This window comes from Magnolia sinica, chromosome 18 (genome assembly GCF_029962835.1).
Source record: "Magnolia sinica isolate HGM2019 chromosome 18, MsV1, whole genome shotgun sequence".
Taxonomy (NCBI): domain Eukaryota; kingdom Viridiplantae; phylum Streptophyta; class Magnoliopsida; order Magnoliales; family Magnoliaceae; genus Magnolia; species Magnolia sinica.
This window is the reverse complement of record NC_080590.1, coordinates 22,440,406-22,467,593: the sequence shown is the minus strand read 5'-3', so window position 1 is coordinate 22,467,593 and position 27,188 is coordinate 22,440,406. Positions and strand designations below refer to the sequence as shown.

Here is a 27,188-nt window from a genome sequence, read left to right as displayed (position 1 = left end):
CACATTCTCTTTGAGCGTATCTGAAAAGGCCAAGCAAAATGTCCTAGAGGGGGGTGAATATGACTATGCCAAATAAAAACAATAAGCGGAATAAAAACAACAAGATAACTAAATAAATGCAATTAACCAAAGGGAATAACAACCTCAAAAATCAAGTATTAAGAGGTCGATACAAACTTAGTTCTAAGGACAACCTAAAACCAAAAATAATGGTTTATGGTAGGACAATCTTACTAGAACGTGGGTGAGTATTAAAAACTCAAACTGAAGAGGATATGAAAGAAATAGAAACTAATCTATTATAACATTCACCACATAATGCTGAAATGTAACGATTACAACATTCACATCTACAAATACATCCCACAATCTTAAACCATAAAAGATAAAGAAATAAACCACACATCCACCAAACACAGAATTATAGTGGTTCGCTTGTGTGTACACCAACTGTTAAACAACAGCCACACAACTACTCCACTCCTAATATCCACTCCCTCGGGATATTAGCGTTCACTAATCCAAAATAGGTTTTTCAAGGTTCACCTAAAACCTTCACAATTGTGTCTTTCAAGTGGGCTTACACAATTCAAAAACCTCTTGCTCTGAGTTTTCTGGATCACCTCAGACAAACCACAAACAAAGATTTTCTGAAACAATCTCACAAACCAAAAAGGAACTGAATTACAGAAAAAGTAAAATACTTATCTGTATGAAGATTCTGAAGTAGCCGGTAGAACTAACTTGATGACGACGTAAATGTTCAACGTTCAGTCTCATAAGTATATAGGGTTCTAAGTCTAGGTGATTTTTAATTAAATCAGCGAGGGCTTTGCTTTGATTTTGATCTTATGAAATGGTAAATCAAATATCCCTTTTCAATATAAGAAAAGAATGAAGAATCAAAATCAAAATACAAGAGCTACTTTAAAGAATCTTAAATATACACAAAATAGTCTAAAATATAATCAAAATAATCTTGGAGTAATTGCTTAAAAATGATAAAAATTGGATAAAAAAACTTTGAAATTCGAGCACTATTTATAGGTGAAAAATTGGTTCGCATGACTGGCCTTTGAATAGCTACGACTGACCTTATCCGAACAGATTTTTAAAAATTTTGGTGCGATAAGATTTTTCAGTTGCATGACTGGCCTTGTGGGTCCCACGACTGGTCGAGTGGCCTGCTCGACTGGTCGTGGACACCACACGATTGGTCATGTGAGTCCAGATTACTTGCTGAAAAACGAGTCGAATACTATTCACACGACTGATCGAGCAGTTTCCAGGACTAGTCGTAGACCAACAGAAAAATTTTAAAAATTCATAACAAATCTTGGACTAGTCGAGGAAATACTGGGACTGGTCAAGCCAGTGCTAGGGCCAGTTGAAAGAACAGAATTTTACACCTATAAAATGACCAAAATGATCGACCGAAAGAACGAAATGATCTAACCATGATCTAAAGTCAATCTAGTTCAATCATACCTTTCTTGTGAGATAGAACATATGAATCATTAAACTATCGATCACTTCAGTAACTTTAATTCTTGTGATCTTCGAAGTTTGAACTCGACATACAAACATAGTCTTCAATTAGGTCTTGAGTTCTTGAACTTTTCTGGTTCTAGATCTTAAACCGCAATGTTTTTGAAAACTAAGTCTTCACTTTCATCCAGTTTGAAGATCTTGGTAAGTTCATCGTAGATATCGGCAAGACAAATTCAATACGAATAGAACGAATGTCGAAGATTCAATGTGAACAAATACACAAGCTTAATATAAATCAAGATACAAACTTGAATTGGTTTGGCACACCAAAATTTGACAATACTTAGGGTTATCAACATAGCACTTTCAATATCCATTCGCTATCAACCTTGCGTTATACCTATCCCATTTTCTCTAAAAGATCCACTTGCACCCGATCACTTTATGACCGATGAGAAGCTTTACCAATTCCTATGTCTCATTCTTGTACAAGGAGTCTATCACATCATCCGTCGCTGTTTTCTACTTTTTGGCATTTGGCTTATTAAGATCCTTCTAAAGAGTAGATGAATCCTCCTAATTTGTAATGAGGGCAAGTGAGAATTTTGAATTATCCTTGTATCTCGCCGATAACTTGCAATCCCTTGGTGGATTCTTTCTCACAGGTGGCTGCTACACCTGCTCTTATACCTCTATTTGTGTCTCTGTATCAGCCTGTTTCTCATCTCTATCTAACTGGGCGTACAAAACCAACTTTTCTGATTCCTTGTGTTCATCCTTATGGAAAAAAGATCCTTCATCGAATTTAATGTCACAACAAATGACGATTTTCTGTGTGAGCCAGTCATACAGCTTATACCCATTCACACCACCAGCATAGCCAACAAAGATGTATTTCTTAATCATTTTGGTCCATGTTATCTCTCTTAATTGACGGTACATGAGAGTAAGCATCACAACTAAATATACGTAGTCCTGAGTAGCCTACTTGCTAAACACTTCACACTTCCCATGAAATTTTACATTAAATGGCTGTATATGGGGACTAATTCACTAAATAACAAGTCGTGTTAATGGCCTCAATACATAATTCATTGCCCAACCTAGCATTATTGATCACGCATCGGGCCCTCTCCAAGAGAGTCCGATTCATCCGCTCAATCACACCGTTCTACTTTGGTGTATGCTGCACTTTGTTGTGGCTAATGATCTCTTCATCTTTGCAATATCGATTGAACTCTTCAAAAGTGAATTCCCATCGTTATTTATCCTTAATACTTAACCTTTCACCCTAACTATTTTTCCACCATTGCTTAAAGTTGGTGAAAATATTAGATTTATTTTTCATAAAATAAAGCCATAATTTCCTCAAATAATTGTCAATGAATGTGACAAACCATGATGACCCTCCACCACAAACCATAGGTGTCGGCCCTCATACATTAGAATGCACATAATCAAGAAGACCCTATCAAACATGTTTATTAGACTTTAAAGTTAACCTTGACTGTTTACCATATATAAAATGCTTATATACACTAAGATTAATACTTTTAAAAACTAGTATTAAACAACAGTCAGAAAGTACCATTATGCCTCGTTCGCTCATGTGGCCCAAGCATGCATGCATGCCACATATATGCATATGTAGAATTTGCTACAGATGTTGCAGCTCCACCCGTTGAACTGCTCCCGATCAACCTGTAAAGATTTATGTTTTTTTGTGCCTTTATAACTACATGTGCCCACTTTAAAACTTTAAAGACATGATCAAACTCGGTGAATTTGCACCCAAACGCCTCAAGTGTTCCCAGATATATCAGACTTTTCCTCAAATCAAGAACATGTCTCACCTTAGTTAAGATATGCTCATTGCCATCAATCATATTGATGAACACCATTCCAACACCTACCACTTTACATGCATTATCATTGCCCATAAATACCTGGCTATCATTGCACTCATTATAACTGGTGAACCAACTTCGATGAGGGATCATGTGGTACGAAGCCCCCGTATCCAAAATTCATTCTTCGTCGAAGTACTTGGATTTTGATGCGGTCAGCATGTCACTACCGTTCATCTCCTCACTGGATTTTGCAGTTTGACTTTCTTAGAAGAACCATTTGAATTCTGTTTTCTCAGTTTAAGATTATGACGATCTTTCTTCATCTGCCCAGTCATCCCATTATCCACGGTCTCGCTCAGAATTTCTCCCCTCGTAACCAGTATATTTGTAGTACCCATGTCACCAATTTTCATTCTCATCGCCATCGACTGAAGGGCTGAAATAACAATCTCAACGCTATTGGTAGTTTTACCAGTGCACAACGAGTCTTTGAATGACTTATGCAAAGTTGAGAGAGAATTCAACATAATGCATGCTTGATCTTCATCTTTCATCATTTCCTCCACATCTGACAATTTACAAATCAACCTATAGAAGTTACTAATGTGGGCCTCAACATCAGCCCCATCTGTCATCTTCAGATTGAACAACTGAAGCTTCAATTATAAACAATTCTTAAGAGATTTTTTCACATATATATTATCTAGTTTCGCCCATGTACTCGCTGTAATTTTCTCTCTCATGACATTATAAAGGACTTCATCCATTAAGTACAATTGGATAGAGGTTTTCGCTTTCTTATCCATCTTGTTCTATTTATCATCTGTCATAGATTCTAGTCGCTTTTTAAGTATAACATTGTCTAATCCTTGCTGAAATAGGACACCATCCATCTCAACTTTTCATAATTTAAAATTGTTTTTACTGGAATATTTTTATATATCGAACTTCGACTTAGATACCAATGATACGTTGTTTTCAGATTTGATCTTCTTCCTGATGTTAGTTCTGATACTACTTGTTGGGGAACCGCGAAAGCACACAGATGAATTAAGCAAAGTACTACCAATCGCACAACTAAGTCCAAACATAAACAATACAAATTTTACATGAAAAACCCCTTTCGGAAAAAAAAAAAAAAACTATGGCACAAAGTGACAAGTAATGCACTGTGAAAGTAGGAATTAGAAGAGAAATTATCGATTCAAACAAGCCTTGAATCTAGTCCACAAGCCCAAGCTATGCCTTTGAAACCCTTAGGAACGAATTTAGAAAGCCTAGAATTCTTCTCCTTCACTCCTAAAATCCCGATTACGCCTAATATCACAATTGGAATAGGAAATAAATCCTGCACTTATGCAATTCTACACGCGTGCTCGATGCCACCTTTGATGGGATTTCAATGACATTGATAATCTGTCGATGGCATTAAACACCTTCAATGTCATCGAGTAAAACACTAAAACGTTCCAACAACAAAACATGGAATTTTCAAAAAATTTTGATGGCATCGAGCATCTATCAATGCCATTGACATCTACTCAATGGCATCGAGCGGTTTGTCATTGGCATCAACAGACCCTATTGTTTACATATTTAAGACATCAATAAACATAGACTAGGATTTTCATTAGTTCCTCTTAAGAGTGACCCAATGTTTCATTATAACTCCTCTTTTAGGTCAAAATTGTTGCCCATTAATTGTCTACTTAGTGATGAGCTTTGTCACCCCCATAAAGATGTCTTGTTATGAGAACCTTTGAGCTTGATGATTGTGAACTTTTAAGCTTTCAGGCTGATTTAGATTGAGGTGCATATTAAGCCACCTTATGCAGTTATCATTTCAAAATACATGAGTGTATTTTGGGCCAAACATTGCCTTTTATGGTAGGTGATTGAAAATGATATGTCATCATCACTGTCCTGCACACAATTATGGTGCCAAGACACGCTAATAAGATCCACATAAATTCTTACTTTTATATTGATTAGGCTATTTTAGTGAATACCATACCAATACTCAGACCTTAGATTTTTGGATCACCATTAACGTAATTAAAAATGATTAGTTTTTTATTTTGTGGGGTGTATGATCGTGCACCAAAACTCTCATTAGGGTTTACATTCATTCAATCTAATCACTTATCACTTAAACTACAATTATACGGCAGATGATTTTATCTCTTATACTGTGATTCATGATGTTACTATTTTTTTAAAAAAATTAACTTTATTTTGTTACTTGTATGAATTTAACATTTTTCAGTAGTTGGCTGGATATGATCTTATGAGCCGTTGTGTTCACCCCAACTTTGACAGTTTTATAGGTGTAAAGTTGGAGTATTACGAGCAAGCTAGACAATATTGCTATCTTTTTTTTCCCTATTTATTAAGATTATTTTGAATTTTGATTCTATTTCTAGTCATTAGGATAATTTAATTTTAAATATCAGTGTAATTGAAAACTATTAAAGGATGAATGATTGACTAGTTGACATTACATTTATGAGAATGAATTAGCGTTAATTTTCTTTTTGTTAGCTCTGAATGTTATTGTAATAGATAGAATTATGTGGTTTATATTTAAATTTTAATTAAATAGATTCACGAGTCTAGGATTCGGGTCTTGAATTACGCTATTCGAGTACCCGAATTCTGGCGCATGACAATATGACCAGATTGGTTGCAACACAGACCTAAATTGGAAGAGGATTGACACCATTAGATTAGATCAGGCCCATATTCAGGCATTGATTAGAATTAGGAGAATGAGAGATCAGGATCGGATCCGGTCCCACTAGTTCCATGATCAAAAGGGAGCGAGATTATTCAAGGGTGTAAAATAGCGCTGATCGAGTCATTTGGATGCAACAATGACTTGATCGATTTAAAATCCAGGTAAGAATGGATGGAGATGGTTATGATCAAGCTCAAATCTAAATGCAACAATGTCTTAAATGTCTCCAATAGGAGACCATCTACATAAAAGTGAAGATTTTCAAACCAACAATTTTAGATTTATGTAGATCTCCTTATTCGAAATGCAAGCCATAGATATGAATGATCCCAGACCATCAAGGAAACATATTGAGGATTTTGCTACCTTGACCACCTATAAAAGGAGTATGCAACAAAGAGCTCAAGGCCCACGCAAAACGCAATTTATCTTATTTTACATTTACTTTTACGTTTATCTTAATATATCACAGTCTTAGCAAATATTGCTATTGTCCAGTGCCATCGCTATACTACCTGGGATTATATTAAACATCCACAACCTTAAAAGTTGTTGGATTTTGATCAACTGAGTCTTTACTTAGGTGATTAATCTTTCCGGTGACATCTTGCTTACCATCCACCTAAATCGTTTGTTCATACATATAAATTATGTATTTATTTTTTTCATTGTCTCTAGTTATTTTATACTATGTTAATTATAATGAGTCATATTTACATATTAAAAAAAACAACATTGTTTTAGCTTGTTTATTATCTATTCATCTTCATTTTGTTTGAGAAATACATTTTTCGTAAGTAGTAGTGAAAGAAAAGTCTTTGACACAAGGAAAAAAGAATTCATCATGAATGACTTACCCATACCCTTCCGCATATCGCTTGATCACTGATTACAACCGGTGGTTGGAATAACAACTGTAGTTCTGAATCCAATCTTACTCAGTTATTTTAATGCGGGGTCACCAACATTCAATCAAACATTGAGTTGAGTACAACACTAGTATGCTCACACTTTATTGGCCCTTGATCACACGTGTTCTTGTATTTGATTGATTTGTAAATAGAAAGATCCTAGGCATGTAGTATTTTCACTTTTAATCATTTATTTATTAACCACGTACAAAAGGGCTAGGATTATTCCAATGTAGGTGATTTCAGTGCATGGACTATCACATTGGGGTCAATAATATATGTTTGGATCACATGGACCCACTTGCCCCACGTGTATAAAACTAATAACCAACTGTAGTTGTCGTGTGAATGCACCCTTTTGGCTTAGCACCGTACGACTCCTCTCTAGGGGTGAAGTGGGCTTCTCTGTCTCGGGCCCAATCCTACCCTGAAGCCCAGATCAGAAGCCTTTAAGTTTGAGTCATGTCCTGCACAGAACATGGTTTAAGACTAGGACGAGTCTGAGTCGACTCGTCGGTTCAACACCTGGAGTCACCCCTCGAGTCAAGCGAGTTCAGGGTTCAACCCAACAGAGTAGCCCCGGCAAACCCCAACTTGCATTACATCTACATCACTTGGGGGCTAAACACAGGGGGACTAGAGATGATGATGGGCATGTAGGTTGCTGGGCCTGGGCCTCTAAATCTGGCCCAACGATGGGCCAAGTTAAATCCAATGCTTTCAAATCCAAGCTCCCAATGACCCTATGGGCTAAAAACAGGGAGACCAGAGGTGGAAATGGGCCTGGGCCTAAAGATTGGCCCAAGGGCCTTGCCCGGTTAAATCTAGCCCTGTGTTTATGCCAGTATGGGCTCATGCCAATGATGAATAACCCATATCAGTCCAATCACCCAAGACATCAAGCGTACCACCATTGTACAAAAGGAACCGATCGTCCAAAGAGAATAATGAGTGGATCTCCTTGAATGCAATGAAGGCCAGGCTTCAATGATCTAAACCATTTATATGATAAGTTCATTTAGATCAAACTATTTGAAACCTTTGATTATTTAAGTCTTTTCCTTACAATTTAAAACCTTTGATCATTTAACTCTTTTACTTACTAGGATAGGTGCAGGAAACTAGGGCACAGCTAAGGTTAACCTGGCCCGGACCATTGTGACAACTACACTGGAGAATGATGCTTAGATAGCGGGCCGGCTGGTCTGGGCTTGGAAAGGGTTATTGGATAGGGGAAATGGGTACGTCTTTGACAGGCTTAGGCCCGACCATTTCGGCCCATTTACACCTTTACCTCTCCAACGACAGAAATCAAAATCCCTGGAGAGTCTCAGTATCATTTCCTCTGAGAAATTCGACCCGAAACGACACGCTCGTCCTTTCTTCCGACACACGACACCCGCAATGGAGCCGGACGTGAGCATCGAGAGCGGGTGCATGATCCGCATCGCGGTCCTGCCGATCGGCCCGATCCCGCAGCCCCAGCTGCGGGACTACGTATCTTTGCTGGTCCGCCACTGCAAGATCGAGCTCTCCGCCATCAGCTCCTTCTACACGGAGCATCAGAAGAGCCCCTTCTCTCATCAGCCATGGGACACCGGCAGCCTACAGTTCAAATTCATGGTCGGTGGTGGCCCACCGAGCCCGTGGGAGGACTTCCAGTCCGAACGCAAGATCCTCGCCGTCATCGGACTCTGCCACTGCCCTTCGTCTCCCGACCTCGATCTCGTTGCCGATCAGTTCTCCGCTGCGTGCAAGGGATATGCCTCCTCCCTCGTCCAGCGGTGCTTCGCCTTCTGCCCCAGCGATTCTCAGGTGCATTGGGTTTCTGATTCCTTATTTTTATTTTATTTTAATTCATCATTTGTGTGATCGATGGCTAGGATTGGCTGATGATTGTCGGCGAGGATTGATTGTTGAGTTCAACTGGGAACAGTTAGAATTGGATCACGGAATGTATTTTTATGATTTCCAGGATAGCTTATAGATGTATTTTATACAATGCTTGGCCTGACCAGTGGTTTCATTTGGGTGTGCATTCTGTTGTGGGATGGATATAATAATCTTATGATCTCCTCCATCGGACAATTCCGTGCATCCAGGTGGTGGACCTTTTTCCTGTTGCACATGGCCCGTTGGTTTATTTTCTTTCCCACCATCCATTTATGGGCGGATTATTGGATGGGCAGGATTTATTTGGGTGGCTGGCGGATGTTCTGCAGCAGCATCACTGATTCACATTAGGGTGCATCAGATGATTGGTCTGGATCACTAAAAGGAAGGCGCTTTCTGTACAGAATGCTGGTCCGGATGTGAGTGCCAATAGTCCGGGAGGAGCATGGTACACTTCCACCAGCTTATATCAATGATTTTAATTCGTCGGCGATGATGTGAGTCTCTCTGCGTTGGTCGTTTCTAGAGCCGTCTAAAAGAGGAAGAAAGGTTGATGTCTGGTGGGGAGCTAATGCAAACTAGAAAGGGAAAGCAAATAAATCAATAAGAAAAGAAAGAGATTGCGAGAAAAGACCCAACAATCCTCTATCCAAATGCTAGAGATCACAAATGTATGACCGTGAGTAAGCTCAACAGTCTACGGTAGAGTATAAGAAAATTTCATAAAGAGAATATTAATAAGCTTGTCTTATTCCATAGGCCATAGGACCTATTTATAATCAAACCTTACAATTTGAAATAAAAGTTATAGAATCTAAAAATCTGTGAAAATAAGAAAACACCTAAATAATAAAGCATTCTAATTAATAACATACCTAAAATAAGAAGATACTTAAATAAGAAAATATCTAAAATTATTCTCCTGCTTAATACAAAGATATGAATGAAAGAAAGAGAAAATTTTCTAATATAGGGATTTGAAAGAAAAGGAAAGTAGATATAAGCTAAAAAAGGAAAGTGGGCATTTTCTTGTGCACATGTGCGGAGCGTTGTGTGAGATGCAGGCTTTTTCTTCAAATCTTGTTCAATTAGCATGTGTGGCCATTTGGTTACATCAGGAGCCTACGTAATGACTTTTGTCAATCTACAGTTTAGAAACAGCCCCAAATTGTCGGGAGAAAGTCTAATATGCTGATGACATTGATTCCACAAACAAGACTTGTGCTAATGTCGATATTTTCATATGAAATGACTTAAAAATCTAGTGAGTAGGACGGTCAAGAATGAGCTCTTCCTTGATTAGATTTCATCAGAAGTTGAACTACAATGTAGACCCATTAGTGTATTGTAACCATATCGACACCCCTACGATGCTATACGGGGATGAATTGGTCTGTTACAAAAAAAATGGAGATTGGTACAGTCATAAAGGCTCTGTTTCAGAAATTTTTATTTTCAGTTTTTCTCCTCTTCCACTACTTTCATCATTTCAACCATGGAGGAAGCTTAGAAACTCGTTTTTCACTAGATCTAGGGCTATTTGGATGATCAAAACATGAGATTTGAGTGGTATGAGGAATTGAAGTGGAATGAACTACTTTGGAAAAAATTGGAAGGGGTAAATTGTCACCTTTTTTTTTTTGGTTTTTCTTCCTTCTTTTGTTGTATTTCAATCTAAATGGCCATAATTCACTAAAATCATGCTTGATTTGTATTCAATTAGGGCCTATTTAGTTGACTTTTAACAGGTCAAGCTGATAGAAATCATTCTTATCAAAGAATGGTTTGATACACCATTAAATTCACGTTAAAAACAAAAAATAGATAGACATTGGTGTTTTACAATTTCCTATTCCAATCATTTTTTGAGGTTTTTTTTTTTTTTTTTTTTTTTTTGGGGGGGGGGGGGGAACAAAAAAAGAAAAAAAGAAGAAAAAACAGCTGATACAAGGTTGATATGGTCTGATACAACCCTTTATCATATCGCTTTTGGGCCCAGCCAATATAATACCGATATTAGTAACCTTGATAGGTAGCCCTCAAATTGCAGCTAGCAATTGGAAGATCCTAGACCATTAGTATGAACGATAAGGAATCAAATTACAATTTGGTTACTGATTGCGTATAGTGCATCCAAACACACCCTAAAGAAGGTTCATAATGTGGGAGAAAAGCAAACACTTTCAACTCAACCTTGAACACAATAATCACTTGAAGAGCCACCCCCTTTGCCAATGGAGTTCCTCGAAGTGGGGCCAACACAGGAGGACCAAAGCAGTTCCACGAGAAAAAAGGGGTTAGGCCGTCAGGCCCTAGACGAGTTTCGTTCAGTTGCCAGAAAAACTTATGCTGATTCTCCCAAAGATGAGAAGAATATCTGATTCAATCAAGCGTGAATGGGTGGTCAACCAAACTTTATTCCAGAATGTTAAAGATCACCTTTTGGGACCTGGTTCTGGCATCGTGCAGAGAGAGGAAACTCTAAAAGCACAAAATCCAGGATCAATGCTTATTTATGGTGAGTACACTTAGGAGCAAGTGATGCACAGCTGCTAAGATACACTTAATCAATAAGGTAAAATTTTATCTTTCAAAAAAAAAAGAGGTAAAATTGTAACTAATACAACTTCCCACTATGACAAAGCCACACTCAGTGCTTGTAAAACAAGTCACAAGACATTCTAACAAAGCAAATAGGATAATGACCTCATACTAGCATGTGTTCTCCATGACTACTTGAAGCTCTAGATCAAACCTTGGTTGTTTTGTCATATACAATTTTTTTTTTTTTTTCTAGAAATAGAAGGAAGGACTAGTTATTTTATCTCATAGTCCATCGTATGTAACTTATAAACCAGATGTATGGAAAGAGTAAAATGTTGATGTACCTGCTGTAATCAGAATGGGGTATATTGGAAGTGAATCATCGTCATCATCATATAATCCTTATCCCAACTAATTGGGGTTGGCTACATGAATTCTGTTCTGCCATTTCACTCCATCTGGCTACAAAGGTACACAATTTTATCATGTGGCTTACCTATGTTAACCTTTGAAACAGTCAATAGCACAATGACATTTTTATATTGCCTTAGAAGTTTTTTTAGTTATCAAAACCCATAATATATTTTGCTTATATTCCCCCCTTTCCCAATCTCTGAATCATGATGTTGATTCTATTGACATGTACCTTGCTGCTCCATGAGTCATCCCCATGGTTTTCTTCTGTTAAGGAAATCAACAGTTCATGTGAACCACAGAGTATTGTTATAATTGTTTGAATGACATGTGGGTTTTGGTCTTTGCTTCTGTTACATGAGTCGGATTCTACTTAAAGGATTCGTGAACAAATAAAATAAGAGCTTTGCTAAGCCAACACATGTATGAGGCATACCATCTCCATGCCAACTCATGTGCCAGCATGGCAGATGGGTGCAATATCCAAGCTGTTCATCAGGTGGGTCTGACCATGTAGATGTTCTCGCCCAACAATCAAGGTGGTCCATTCAATGGGTGGGCCACAATGTTGAAAACAGGTATACTAGTTAGAGGATATTAGAATGGTTAGAAAATATTGGACAAGTTTCTCTTTTCCAGTGATGGATTTGTTCATAAACTGCGGGCCACCTGATTGGTGGACTGACCTGATTCTTGTGCCAATGCATCTGCATATGGGACGCCTCTAATGGGTGAATTGGATCTCGTAATTGTGTGCCATGGAGGTACAAGTTATGCCATGTACATGATCTGCCTTGTACATGCATCAAGGTGTAGCCGCGTAGCAAAGCTCTTGAAAATAAGCAATGATTAGGGTGTCTCATGTTCATACATTCTTGTTGTATGAGATATTTGCACCAAATAAATGGACTCTAAACTCGACAAATGTGTCATTGATGCATGTTTCAAATTGATGAATTTCACTGAAAGGGATTTCATTACTCTGTGAATTTGGATTTTGAGAAACTGTCACCTCTTTTGATCCTATAATCCTCTACATGAATCTTCTCCATTTTGCTTTTTCACCTCTCCATTCATCACACAGTAACTCATCACTTTTAGCTCTGGTTTCCTTGTCTTGTGAAACAGCAAGAGGATGGTGGTAAAAGAGGGGATCAAATAATATTGTTCCCTCCTGCAGACCAGCAAACTCAGGAGTTCCACTTGCTCACTATGATGCAAGATATTGCTGCGTCATTGTTGATGGAGTTTGAAAAGTGGGTTCTTCGTGCAGAATCTGCTGGGACTATTGTGAAGACACCTTTAGATTCTCAAGCCAGTCTCAGCTCGGAGGAGGTCTATTCTTTAGTTGTTTTAAGGATGTTTTTATCTGTATTTTTGAATGAAAAGAATGCCTACTAGCTACTAGGTCTTTGGAAACATTTGAAGTAAATAATTGGTGGTGAAACCATAGTCCTAAAACTTGCTGACTCAACTTGAAACTCAGCTGAGTCAACTTGACTTGGCGAGATTTTGAGCCGAGTCAGTGAGAAACTCGATTCTGTATATTACTTGACCGAGTTTTAGAGAGACTCGTCAAGTTGACCCATAACTCTGTTAACTCGACGTGACTTGGCTGAGTCACTCACCTTGTCAAGCAGCACATTTGTAAATAAAATATTACATGGAGGGGGCAGCGAGATTGAAAACCATACCTCTAGTAAGAGGAACAAGCCATTAAACCACTACAGCAAACATGATTTTGTTGTTGTCTCTTGCCATTTTATATTATCTACCCTATAGCAAATATGTATTAATAACCCTGTTATTTTAAATATTATTATCAAATATTGAGTTGTGTAAAGACTCGATCAAATCTTTGAGTTGACCCAACCTGGCTGCACATGAGTTGAGTTTTCAGGTTTTTGAACTATGAGTAAATAGCATTTCTCTTGTATAATGCAGGTGATCAAAGCCAAGAAACGGAGGCTTGGTCGTGCGCAGAAGACCATAGGGGATTATTGCCTGTTGGCAGGCTCGCCTGTTGATGCCAATGCACACTATTCTACCGCAATAGAGCTTGCCAGGTTGACAGGGGATGTATTCTGGCATGCTGGAGCGTTGGAAGGCAGTGTCTGTGCGTTACTGGTAGGCACGTTCTTTGAATTTGGAATGTGAAACAGGGAGAGGGTTTCCTATTGTGATTGTTACTCCATTATTCATTCTGAACTATACATGCATAAGATGTACTTGATGCTGTTCAAATTGCACATCAGGAAGTCTATAATGCTTTGTTAATAATGTGCTTTAAATAGCTTCGTTATGTAGTGTGTAGGTTACACTACGTAGTGTAGCTTACACTACAGTATAGCTAATGAAAATAGCTTAAGTCACATGTAGCCTATGTTACATTACATGCAGTGTTTTCAGTAGCGCTGTAGCGTACTCTACGTAGCGTAGCGTAGTGAAAACGCTACGTAGTGTTACTCCTTGCTAGCGTAAGCGACAAGGTATATAGCGTAAACCAGTGTTCGAATTATCTCCGATATTATTGAAATATCTCCGATATTATCTTTATCTCCAGCTCAACGATACCGATAACACTGGTAGCGTTACCGATAACAATGGTAGTATAAAAAATTTCAGGTATTAGCAATGTATCGCTAATGTAATCGCCAATATTTTCAACTATGTAAATTCTAGGTGTTGCTTCTATTGCCAATGCATCAATATCGCCAATGTATTGCCAATCTTGTCGTCTATGTAAATTCTAGGTAATGCCTGTATCATAAATGTATCGACGATATTTCAATAGTATTGCCAACGTATTGATATCATCAAAATTTTGTTTATTAGAAAAAAAAAATTATTTCAAATTTTTTCATGGGAACATGGTTGTATGTAGTGTTCGATTTGTCATTAATAATATTAATAATATCTCAATATTATCGATATCGCAACATGCGCGATATTGAGACCACAAACTTTTGTTTCCTTTCCAATTGTTGATGATTTCTTGGTGAAATATCATGTGTTGTTGATATTTTGCAATATCGATGGATGTTTGGATGGAAGGTTGAATGGTTAAATAGGCTAGATGGGATGGTTGGACTGATTTTTTACAACTGCACATGCTTTCAAGGCCCCGTTAAATGGAAACTTGTTATATGTGTATTCTTTTTACAATTTTTTATTTATTTCTAAATATGTACATTTTAACATCTCCTGAAGTTATGCTGAAAATTCCACCGTTTTTCTCATGTTTCCCTGCATTTCCGGTTATCAATGATATTATTGACGATTTCGATATTGTTTCGATATCCCTGGCCAACGAAACTTGTAGCGATACCGATAGTTCGAACACTGGAATAAACTACGGTGCATGTAGCGAACGCTACATGTAGCATAGCGTAGTGTGTAGCATAGATAGCATAAGCTACCTGAAATCTCATTTTTTAAGTGTTTTTTCTATGTTAGTTTAACATTTATTTTAAAACAGTGATGACTTATACCTATGACACATGGCACTACATTAAACCAATCCAGACCATCCAAATTGTGGTCTATATCATGAATTTATGATGTTTCAATAAATAAAAAAAGAAGTCACACTTAGAGATGTCTAAAGGCAGAGAGAGAGAGAGAGAGAGAGAGAGAGAGAGAGAGAGAGAGAGAGAGAGAGAGAGAGATTTTGCATGGAAATAAGTGGTTGATGATCCAGATTCGTAGTCAAGAACTCATATAAATTATGCATTTTGTAAAATTTATCATATTTTCTATTATTTTAATTAAAAAATATTGAGGATTGTGTAGCTTACGCTACATGCTATAGAGGGCCAAATGCCACGCTATACACTACGTGCTATTTAAAACACTGATTGCATGCCCTACACACCGCATAACCCATGGTACACACTATGTACTTACACTACAAGTATTTTTCACTAAAATATTAAAATTAATTCACGTTTTCAGTGATTTGTTACATTTTTCATTTTTTAATAAAAATTAGTTAATCATTCAAGTGATTTTAGTAAAATAATACAAGTAAAAATTAGTCTCCAGCTCATTAGATGAACTGGTAGAGACTGTAGTTTGTGCGAGTGATCCAGGTTTCAATCCCTGGTAGTGTTACTGTTCAAGAAAAAAAATATTAAGTGAGTTAGGTTGCTCTTCCTTTACCTTTATGCTTAATCTTTGCCTTTTTTTTTTTCCTATTATTTGAGGCTGTGTTTGGTCACACCAAATGTCCTTAAATTTCATCATTAATCAGACTAATTTGGTGCAAAATATCATAAAATTTCATGAAACTTTTGGTGCAATCAGGCACAATCTTAACTAAAAATTTAGAAAGAGCGTGTGGCACATGCCATGTAACTTAAGCTTCACACTTCAGAGGGGTGAATGCTACGTTAGATGCTATTCACTATTTAAAACACTAGTTAATATATTAACTTTTGGAGTTTGTATGATATGTTGTGTTAACCTCAACAGATAGATCGCGTGGGAAACAAAGATCCAGTTTTAGAGGAGGAGGTGAGGTACCGATATTATAACGTCATCCAGCTTTATAGAAGGTCATTTATACAGGACAATGTTCAAAGGTAGTTGACCATCATTGGTTTTTGTTCTTTATGCAGCTCTTTTATCATTATTATTATTATTATTATTTTTCCTGCAGATCAGTTCCTTTTTTTTTTTCCTTCATTTGAGCAAATTTAACCTTTGTAGTTAATTGGCCAAAGTAGTATTTTTGTTTGTTATATTTTGGTAACAAATAGAGATGTAGGTTCTTTTTTTTTTTTTTTTTCTTCCATGTATTGGGGTATTACAGTACAGAACTTCAGTCTGCATCCATGAATCAGCATTTTTCAATGCTAGACAAGATTGGTGCACTTCCAGCTAATTTGCTTTTTATTAATTTTTTTGTTATTCTTGGATTTAAATTGTTCATTCTAAGGTTCATGCATAATTTTCTGTGTCTGGATGGAACACGCGTGGTTATCTTATATGAAGCATATTTATTGACATGATGGCAAATTCTTTGATTTTGCTCATGGGCAGTCTCTTCTTCTTTGCATTTGAAATTCCTTCAAATTGATTTTTTGTTTCCTCTTTTGATTCTTTGTTTTTCAGAGTTTCAACGGTGAGCTTTGAGCTTGAGGCTACTTTGAAATTGGCTAGATTTCTTTGCCGGTAAGGTTCTGCAAATGCGTTTGCCATTGTGATTCACTCCGTTGTTAAAATTTTCCAAGCGTGTACTGTATGCATTGTTCCTTTTTATTTCTTTGTCCCTGAATGAATCAACATGTTCCTTAACTTGACCTTTCAGCTGTACTTGTTTTGTGCAACAATGGAATATGTTCAAAACTTGTATTGTCTGCATCTCTACTGTTGTTGGTTTTGACAGGTCAGGACTGGCTAAGGAGGTAGTAGAGTTGTTGATGGGTGCTGCCGATGGTGCAAAGTCTCTGATCGATGCCAGTGACCGCCTGATATTATATATTGAAATAGCTCGTTTATTCGGGACTCTTGGTTATCAACGGAAAGCTGCCTTTTTCTCAAGGCAGGTTGCTCAATTGTATTTGCAACAAGACAACTGCTTGGCAGCTATCAGCGCTATGCAAGTCTTGGCAATGACCACAAAGGCATACCATGTACAAAGCAGAGGAACCAACTCAAAGTCGAATTGCTTTCACAATGTGAGTTTCAACTTTCAATAGGATAAATAATAACAGTTTTATGTATCTGACTTTCTGTTGTTCATTCTCTTTTTAGTTTTGGTGATTGTTTTATTGTTTCTGCTTAACTTCTTTACTTTCTGCTATTGTGATGTATATCTTTGGTTGATATTTTGGTGCTGTGGGATAATGGTTCTGGTAAAAACAAAAACAATCTTAGTTCCAACCTTGCAAAGAGAATGATAGAAGTATGACCACACAAGTTACTTATACAATACAATGTATATGATTAGGTTTTCTATACATGGTAGTCCTACAGTGAGAAGCTCTAGAATATCCTTGATGATTCTATCTCATACTTGGGACCTAATTATAGGGTAGGTCCAACAACAACATATTATGAGATAACATATATAATATATTCCATGCAAGGTGAGCACCCAAGTTTTTTTAACTAGTTTCCAATAAATGGTTATCTTTTGGCCAAATGAATATCTATGCTAGGCAATAGCAATGTTGTCATTATTGTACACGATATTAATTATTGTATTGTACAGTGCATGATATGATTTTTTTTTGATGGGTGATGAATTTTATTAGACAGGCCGCAGAAAACGCAAGCAGTAAAGAATACAAAGAGAGCTAAGAAACAAAAAGGCAGCCTGCAGGCTGCACAACTAGAAAGGAGACCTGGAATTAACAAAAATCTTTCCAATCTGCAACCAACATTAAAACACCCTCCGCCACATACACCACTGAACGAGAGGTATCCTCGAATCGTCTTCTATTTCTTTCCGTCCAAATTGTCCACCATACAGCCGGCAGCAATAGGACCAAGCTAGGTCGGTCTTTGGTTCCCCCATTGCCCCCATGCCACGCCCAAAGAAAATCACGAATCGAACCTGAGAAGACCCATTGGATGCCAAAAGTCCCTAGAACATGATGCCAAATGAAAGCCGCGAAAGGCCAAAATATAAACAAATGATCAATAGACTCTGCATCATGTTTGCACATGCAACACATATTTGGGATGAGCAAAGATCTCTTTTGGAGATTATCTATCATGAGAACTCTCTTCCTCCCAACCAACCACGTAAATGCCACAACTTTGGGGGGTGCACCGTAAGACCAGAAATAGTATGCGTGCTTGTCGGAATAATCCCAAACGCCTTCACAAAGGGACTTGTAGAAGGACTTCACCGAGAAAATACCAGAGCTATGGCTTTTCCGAATCATAGAATTGGCCTCCCCAGCCGGGATAATTGACTACAACTGGAATAGAAGCAAGATAAGCTCATCCACCTTGATATCCGAAAGACCCCTCCTGCATAGTGGAGACCGAGAAAGAGAGGAACCTCGGGAGGAAAATAAGTCCGGCACTTTAACACCTTCAAATGGAGACAAACGGGCAAGGAGCGGAAAGTCGTTTGAAGGGGAGTGTTGCTGCTCCAGACGTCTTCCTAGAAGTTGATTTTGGAACCACCTCCCATTGAAAAGGAGATACCATTGCGACATAATGATCTAACGGCCCTGATTGATATCCATACATGCAAAGCTTTGTACAAGGAAGATAGCTTGGTTTCCCAACCACCCTCTTGCAGCCCATACTTGCTAGCAACTATACAATGCCAGAAATTCCCTTCTGTCCTGAACTGCCATACCCATTTGCCAAGGAGAGCTACATTCATATTGTCTAAGTTTCACACTCCCACCCACCTTGATGCACGGGTGTGCAAACCTCTTCCCACTTGAGCAAGTGAAATTTGGTACCTTCGTTGGAACCTTGCCAAAGAAAATTCCTTCTTAACTTGTCCAAAAGTACTAGCATCGAGTGGGGACATTGGAATAGGGACATAAGTATAACAACATGTTGGAGAGGACTGATTTGATAAGAGTGAGACGACCTCCAATAGAAAGATATCTACCCTTCCACCTAGATAGTTTCCTTTTGACTCTCTCAATAACCTTGTCCCTTACATGCTTGGGCAGCTTGCTAATACATAACAGGAGCCCCTAAATATGTGGAAGGAAAGGAGCCCACTTTGCATCCAAAGATCAAAGCTAAGAGAGCAACTTCTTCACCATCGAGATTGATACCCAACGAGATTGATACCCAACATCTCACTTTTGGCCATGCTGATCTTCAAACTGGATACAACTTCAAATCACATGACTATCTTTCTCAAGTCTTTGACCATTTGAGGATCTGCCTCACCAAAGATGATCGTATCATCCGCAAATTGAAGGTGAGATATCTAATCTCCCAAATTCACAAGCCGACATCTAGAAAAAAGATCACATTCTTGGCCTCTAATGAGCATACGACTGAATGCTTCCCCCATAACAAGGAAAAGATACAAAGAGAGCGGGTCCCCTTGCCTTAGCCCCCTAGAAGGTTTGAAATTACCTTTTGGGGATCTGTTAACAAGCACAAAAAAGGATGGGGATTTGCTACAACCCCGAATCCACATCCTCCATTTATCCTTATAGCCTAGTCTACCCAACATATAATCAAAAAATTCTCAGTCGACGTGATCATAAGCTCTCTCAAGTCTCAACGTCAAATTTCTTTTATTTTTGTTTTTGCTCTTTTGTTTTTAAAAGCTTTACGAGGCCCACCTCTTAAAATATTCCCTAATTTTGTCCGTTTACAAGTTTTGAGAGAAAAAGGAGAGAATTTGAGTTTTTACTTACTCAAAATCCTTGAGAAAAGAATTCAAGATAGTCTCATCTCTCCCACGTGTTTCAACATCAAAAAGGTATAGAAGGATGTATAATATTGAAGAAAACCTTTTTTTTTTTTCGAGAGGCAACAAAATTTTATTAGAAAAGAGAGAAGACAGAGATGAGACATCTAGCAAAAAAAAAAAAAAAAGAAAAAAAAAAGGAAGAAGTCCAAGGTAAAGAAGAAAAGGGATACTTAGCCTTTACACTTGAGGCCCAACCCATTACATCAAACTTTGCCCTTCTAAAGACCTTTGATGCTGGTCTTTCCTTCCCCACCCCCAATAAGGCCCAAATACTTGCCAGAACAGAAGAGATACCCACATAATAATCCGCCCTTTTTGCCCAACTCCACCCCCATGAGATGCTAGGAGGACGCTATCGATGGTTCCTGGCATCACCCGCCAAACTTCGAAGGTATCAAAGAACACTTTTCTTTTGTTATATTTGATGCTAGGAAGAGGCCATCGGTGGTTCTTGGCATCACCCGCCAAACTTCGAAGGTATCGAAGAAAACGTTTCTTTTGGTTATGTTTGAATTCCAAGGTAATTTTCTTGAAAAACCCTTATATTTTTTCATTTTAGGGGCCATTTGGATTTGTGGAAAGAGTGGGAAAAGAAATAGGGTTTCCCGGGAAACCTACTTTCCCACATTTGTGATAGTCGAAACCAAGGGAAGTGCGTTTCCAACAGTATCTCCAAATTATTTTCTCACCTTCCACCCTTGGAAAGCAAGTTTCCTTTCCCATCATTTCCCATTATTTCTCGTCACTTGCTTTACAACATTTATAGAGTAAGCTTTTCCTCCAACTACATGTGTGGGGTCCACTATCACGTGTTTATGAAATCCACTCGTTCCATCAAACCCCTCATCCTGGTTGAGCTCGTCTTATGAATGGATTGGATGATTTATGTAGAACACTTTGGGCCCCACACAATGTCGTAGATTTTAATGGTGGGCATCCCCATTCCAACTGTTGCTTGTGGTGTGACCCACCTATGTTTTGTATTGATATGATTTTTTAAGGATGGAGTGAGTGGAAAGGCCACACATTATGGATAGAGTGGATGTGGCCCGTCCATCACAGTGCGCTCCACACCTAATTGTAATATAACCATATTTTACAATAGTCTAGGGGAAATGGCCTCTTCATTTGGAAGAAGTATATATGCAGTGTGTGCTAGCCTCATGAATTGGATGCCCCATCATGGTATATTTACATGCACAATATGACTTAGCCCACCATGAAAGACGTATATACCATCCAACCATCATGTGGGTGACTGCGTGAATTGAGAGGTTTTTGGATAGTTGTCCATTTTTTTCTATGGTGGGGCCCACCAAAGAATAGTATAGGCCTGATTTGTGGGGTATCCCATCACCATGAAGGGGCTCATATTCTGCACAGGTTGGATGTCATATTCACAACACACTGGGCCCCACCCAAAGAAAATCATTCAATCACCTCCAAATTCACATGGTGGCCTGCACGATGGGGATCATGTAATGCACGGCTGGTTGCATATGTAGGCTTGAGGGGGCCACCCCCAAAACTTGTACAATAAGCTTATTTTACAAGGTCTTGTAGAGTAACCGACCTCTTTAACCTCCATAAAAAAGAGAAAGTCAAGTATCCTGTCATCAACACATACTGGAACAATGTTCCAATGCATCCATTTTGTGCATTGCCCTTGCAGACGTGGATCACGCCACTGTCTTTCAATCCAAACTCATTTTGCACACTAGGAAAAAATTCTCCGAAAAGTTTTATTTTGCCAAACATCTAATTTGAAAATAGGTCCTATTTTATTTTGAGAAAATGTTGGTAATTAAAAAAAATATTTTTTCTCATGCTTTCTCGGAAACAATGTTTCTTGTGAAATGGTGTTTCCTTTCCTATGCTCTCCACAATTCCAAACAACCTCTTAGTTGTCTTCTCTTTTAGGCATTCGTTTGCATATTTTGGAGGGTTTAAGTTAGCAAAGGTGAAAGATTCTAATGACCATACATGAGACTATCATTCTTGTTAGAGGAGAGAATTTGAGAGAGAAGAAGCTCATGCTGTTCAGATGTCTGATCCTATTTTATTTATATCAATAGGAGAATGGTACAATTATATATATGCCCTTACTAGGAGGAAAAAAACAAAAGAAAGACGGGAAATCAGGAAACATAAAAATAAGGATAAAACAAGAAAAAAGACTAAGACTAAGGACCAGGTGTATCTACCTATGGGCCTAGTCATAGCCCCAAGCGCACATACACTTGCACTCCCACTCAAGCTGATGCATAGATATCAATCATGCTTAGCTTGTCATGAATACATCATCCAACTTCTACCGTCAGAGCTTTTGTGAAGATATCTGCCAACTGCTCGAAAGACGAAACAAATGGAGTGGAAACAACACATGCAACAACCTTCTCATGAATAAAGTGCTACTAGCTTCAATATGTTTTGTGCGCTAATGAAAAACAGGATTAAAGATAATATGAGTAGCAGCTTGATTGTCATAATGCATTGGCATAAGAGTCTTAATAGGAAATCCTAATTTAGAAACAAAGCTTTTCAACCACGTAAGTTCACATATCATATTCGCTATAGCATGATACTCTCCGCCTTAGCATTGGATCGTGTTACAATTGTTTGCTTCTTAGTATTCCAGGTGACTAAATTGAAGCCAAAAAAAGTACAGTAGCCCGATGTAGAGTAATGATCATCCAGGGAACCTGCCCAATCGACATCAGAATGCCCCTCAATATTAAGGTTATGATGATGACCAAAGAGGATACCATGCCCTAGGGACAATTTGATGTAGAACAAGATGTGACAAACGTCTTCAAGATGACTAGAATGGAGAGCATGCATGAACTAACTAGACTCACTGCATGAGACAGATCTGGTCGAGTAATCGTCACATATATCAATCTTCCAACTAAGCGCTTACATATACGAGAATCATTAAGAAGTTCCTCATCATTTGCATGAGCTTCTTTTTTTTGAAAGATAACTTATATTAAAAGATAGAAAATTACAAAAGAAGGGAACTACTGAGGAGACAGCCCCTTAGGACAGAAGAAAAGAAAGATCAACATTGGTCCCTTGCCTATTGGACTCCCATTCGGCGATGAGACATTTAGCATAACAGGACACTAAGTGGGAGGGCTTCGCTACATTCTGAAGCATCTCTTGTTTCTTTCAATCCAAAGAGTCCACCAACTCGCCAAGATTCCAGTCCGCCAGATCCTGGATTTGAGTTTCCCTAATCTGACCCCATGCCAGGCTTTAAGAAGGGTGTCCACATCCTTAGGAAAACACCAGCTAATCTTGAAACAAGAAAGAAAGGCACACCAAACTGAATAGGCAAATGGACAGTGAATCAACAGATGGTTAACAGATTCTTCTGAGGATATACAGCATAAACAAACGTTGGGGAGGATCATTCCTTTTTTCCTAAGATTGTCCAGGGTTAGAATTCGATTGTTCCCAACCAGCCAACCAAACACTTGGAGCTTTGGAGGGACAACGTAATTCCAAAGGAAGTGGGGATGTTGAGAGGGGGCAGCAACATTGTTGGCCGATAGAACTATGTAAAAAGACTTTACCGTGAAAATAGATGACTTGTCAGGTTTCCAGATGATGCTGGCCTTACGGCCATGACTAAGAGACTTCTTGAATGTAATGTAACAATTCAACAAATTGATCAGCTTCCCAGTCCTGAAGGTTCCTCCTACAGGGGATATTCCAAACAGGCTTGTCTGCTACAAGGGTATAGTTATCGGCTATGAAATTGTTTTTCTTGCTCGCCACCCGAAAGATGGACGGAAATTTATCCTTCAACGGCATGTCTCCTATCCACATGTCTTGCCAGAACTGGATACAATCTCCCTTACCCACTTCAAAGCTGATCCATCGGGTGACCTCTTCTTTCATCCGACTGATACCTCTCCACATCGCGGATGCCCTATAAAGAGAGGAATCGATCGTCCACCAGCCTCCAATCGAACTCCCATATTTTCCCTTAATGATAATATTCCAAAGTCTGTCCTTTTCATAACCAAGTCTCCAGATCCATTTACTTAACAGGGCTTGATTCATCAAGTCGAGGTCTTTAATACCAGCTTCACCCTCTTCGAAGGGTTTACAGACTTTATTCCAATACAACAGACTGAACTTCTTCCTATCTTCATTGCCACTCCAAAGAAAATTGCGCCGGAGCATGTCCATAGATTTAAGAACCGCGACTGGGCAACGAAAGAGAGACATAAAATATGTGGGAAGATTAGACAAAGGGGCTTTAATTAGCGTTAGTCTCCCACCCATGGATAGGTAACGACGTTTCCATCCCGCTAAATGATTGTTGAATCTTTGTAAGACTTTTTCCCAATGCTGTTTTTTAGGCTACCCGACACATAAGGGAAGTCCCACGAAGACAGTTGGGAGGGATCCCACACCACACCCCATAAGATCAGCTAACACCTCCGTCTCTTGAAACTCCAGATTGACCCCAAATAGTTTGGATTTGGACAGATTCACCTTCAATCCTGCCACAACTTGAAAACATCTGATCACAGTACACAGGTTGGCAACTGATTCAGGAGTTGCTTCAGAGAAAATTAGAATATCATCTGCGAATTGGATGTGGGATATCGGAACTTGCACACCTTTCATACGGACTCCCCCGAAGATGTTTTCCGATTGAGCTTGCAAGCGCATAGCTGACAAGGCTTCACCGATGAAGATGAAGCGGAAGGGAGAAAGGGGGTCCCCTTGTCTAAGGTCGTGAGAGCTTTTAAAAAACCCTTTCGGAGTTCCGTTTAAAATGACAGAAAAATGGGCAGAGTCGATACATTCCTCGATCCATTGTCTCCAACGGTCACCAAAGCCCATCCGCTTCTTCAGATAGAGGAGGAATTCCCATTCGACGTGATCATACGCCTTCTCCATATCTAATTTACAAAGAATGAACTTCTCCTTCGATTGCAGATTGGAGTGGAGACATTCGTTGGCGATAAGGGTTGCATCGATTATTTGTCTTCCTGGAACGAACGCACATTGATTTGGACTTGTAATCGAATCCATTACTTTCTTCAGTTTGTTAGCGAGCACCTTCGCCAGAATTTTATACAAACTACTTATGAGACTAATCGGCCGATAGTCTTGCAATTCAGAAGCACCTGGCCGTTTCGGAATCAGTGCGATGAACGTAGCACCAATGTTATTTGCCATGAGCTTCTTATTAACTTTTAATGAAGAATCAATAGGTTTGACACCAAGATCCTCAGTCGAAGTGAACAATTCAAGAGCATATTTCCGTCGATACAGAATTATGCCCCCTCTTGGATCGAGAGACTTCAATTTTAAAAAAATATTTTAACGGTCCTAAGTCTTTGACATCAAATACCTTAGATATTATTTCAGCTCTAATATGCCATTAACATAATCACTTGTAAGGCTGTAACAAGAATGTCATCCATATACATGCTCACAATAATAGTCCCCTTTGCATGCCTCTTGACAAACATAGAATGATCAGAATGGATGAGTGAAACCAATATGAATCAATGCCCCACTAAACTTTTCAAACCAGGCGCGAGGTGCCTGCGTCTACCCATATATCGCATTCTTCAGATGACATACCTTGCTCTCCTCCCCCTTTCGAACAAATCCAAGAGATGAAGCATATAGATTTCCTAAGTCAAATCACCATTCAAAAAAAAACATTCTTAACATTCAATTGATGCAAGGGCCAATTTAAATTGATAGTAAGAGAAATAATTGCCTGTACAGAGTTCATCTTTACAATAGGAGCAAAAGTCTTAGAATAATCCTCATCGAAGGTTTGTGTAAAACCTTTAATTACAAGGTGGGCTTTATGACAAGTTCTTCTTCCATTGGGATTGTACTTGAAAACATACACCCAATGACAACCTACAAGATTCTTTCCGACTGGAAACTCAATTATCTCTCATGTATGATTCTTTCTAAGAGCGACCATCTCCTCCTCCATAGCTCAACATCGTAGAGTAGAAATAGGAGCGTTCTTAAGATTTTTAGGAATGGTAGAGGAAGAACAGTCAAAAGCTGAAACAAAGGACTAATGCTAAGGGGACAAGCAATGATAGGAAACAAACCTTTGAATAGGTTGTGAGGTACATTGTCTTTTTTTACTTTTCTGACAACAAAAAGTAATTCTAAAGCAGGTTTTAAATAAGGATCATCATAAATAGGCACCCGAGTAGGTACACTATTAGTACTTGTAGCTGAATGAGCATCAACCGTGGTGTCTTGAGAAGTAAGTGTTTACGAACATTAGTTCATTCACATACTTTCCAGTTTGACATAGTGGAATCAGTATCAACCTTATTTCTAGTATTGTTAGGTGCAGAAGACATAAACACCATCTAATCGGACTCAAGAATAGAAACATGAAGAACCATAGAATGTCTTCCCCTTTCTATTAGAAAAGTAAGGAACATTTTCCACAAATTTGGCATCCACAGCGACAATGTTTTTTGTAAGAGGATCAAGTCATTTATACCCCTTTTTGAAGACAAATATCTTAAGAAAATGCATTTGACAGATCTATTTGACAAATTGTTTCTAAGAGGATTAGTGTTATGAACATAACATACACACCCAAAAAGACATGCAGGGGAAAGAACTTTAGTGGGGAGACGATTGATCAGATAATAGGCTGTAAGAACAACATTTGACAAAAAAAAGGAATATACATTCTATCAAGAAGAGGTCGCATGGCTTTTAAAAGATGTCTTTTCTTCCTTTCAGCCATGCTATTTTATTGCGGGGTATATGTATACGTGGTTTAAGAGTTAATATCATGCTCCTGAAGATAAGATATCATAGCATGAGAAATGTATTCTTTTGCATTATTTGTATGAAGAGTACCAATACTCGCATTTAATTGATTTTTAACTCAACTATGAAACACTTTGAAAATAGAG

General features: G+C 38.4%; 1 protein-coding gene across 2 annotated transcripts in view; it reads left to right on the top strand.

The window, feature by feature from the left end:
* Nucleotides 1-8,298: 8,298 nt before the first annotated feature.
* The window catches only part of LOC131233375 (trafficking protein particle complex II-specific subunit 120 homolog), a 55,961-nt gene continuing 37,071 nt past the window's right edge, over nt 8,299-27,188 (top strand). Inside the window, exons 1-7 of one of the 2 annotated variants that reach the window (XM_058230064.1) lie at nt 8,675-8,804; nt 9,179-9,330; nt 12,969-13,175; nt 13,785-13,967; nt 16,314-16,423; nt 16,956-17,015; nt 17,230-17,521. In XM_058230064.1, coding sequence (XP_058086047.1) covers nt 9,328-9,330; nt 12,969-13,175; nt 13,785-13,967; nt 16,314-16,423; nt 16,956-17,015; nt 17,230-17,521 — 855 coding nt within the window. In that variant the 5' untranslated portion in view covers nt 8,675-8,804; nt 9,179-9,327. Of the gene's footprint in view, nt 8,805-9,178; nt 9,331-12,968; nt 13,176-13,784; nt 13,968-16,313; nt 16,424-16,955; nt 17,016-17,229; nt 17,522-27,188 lie in introns of both variants that reach the window. The other variant, XM_058230063.1, reaches the window with a different exon arrangement.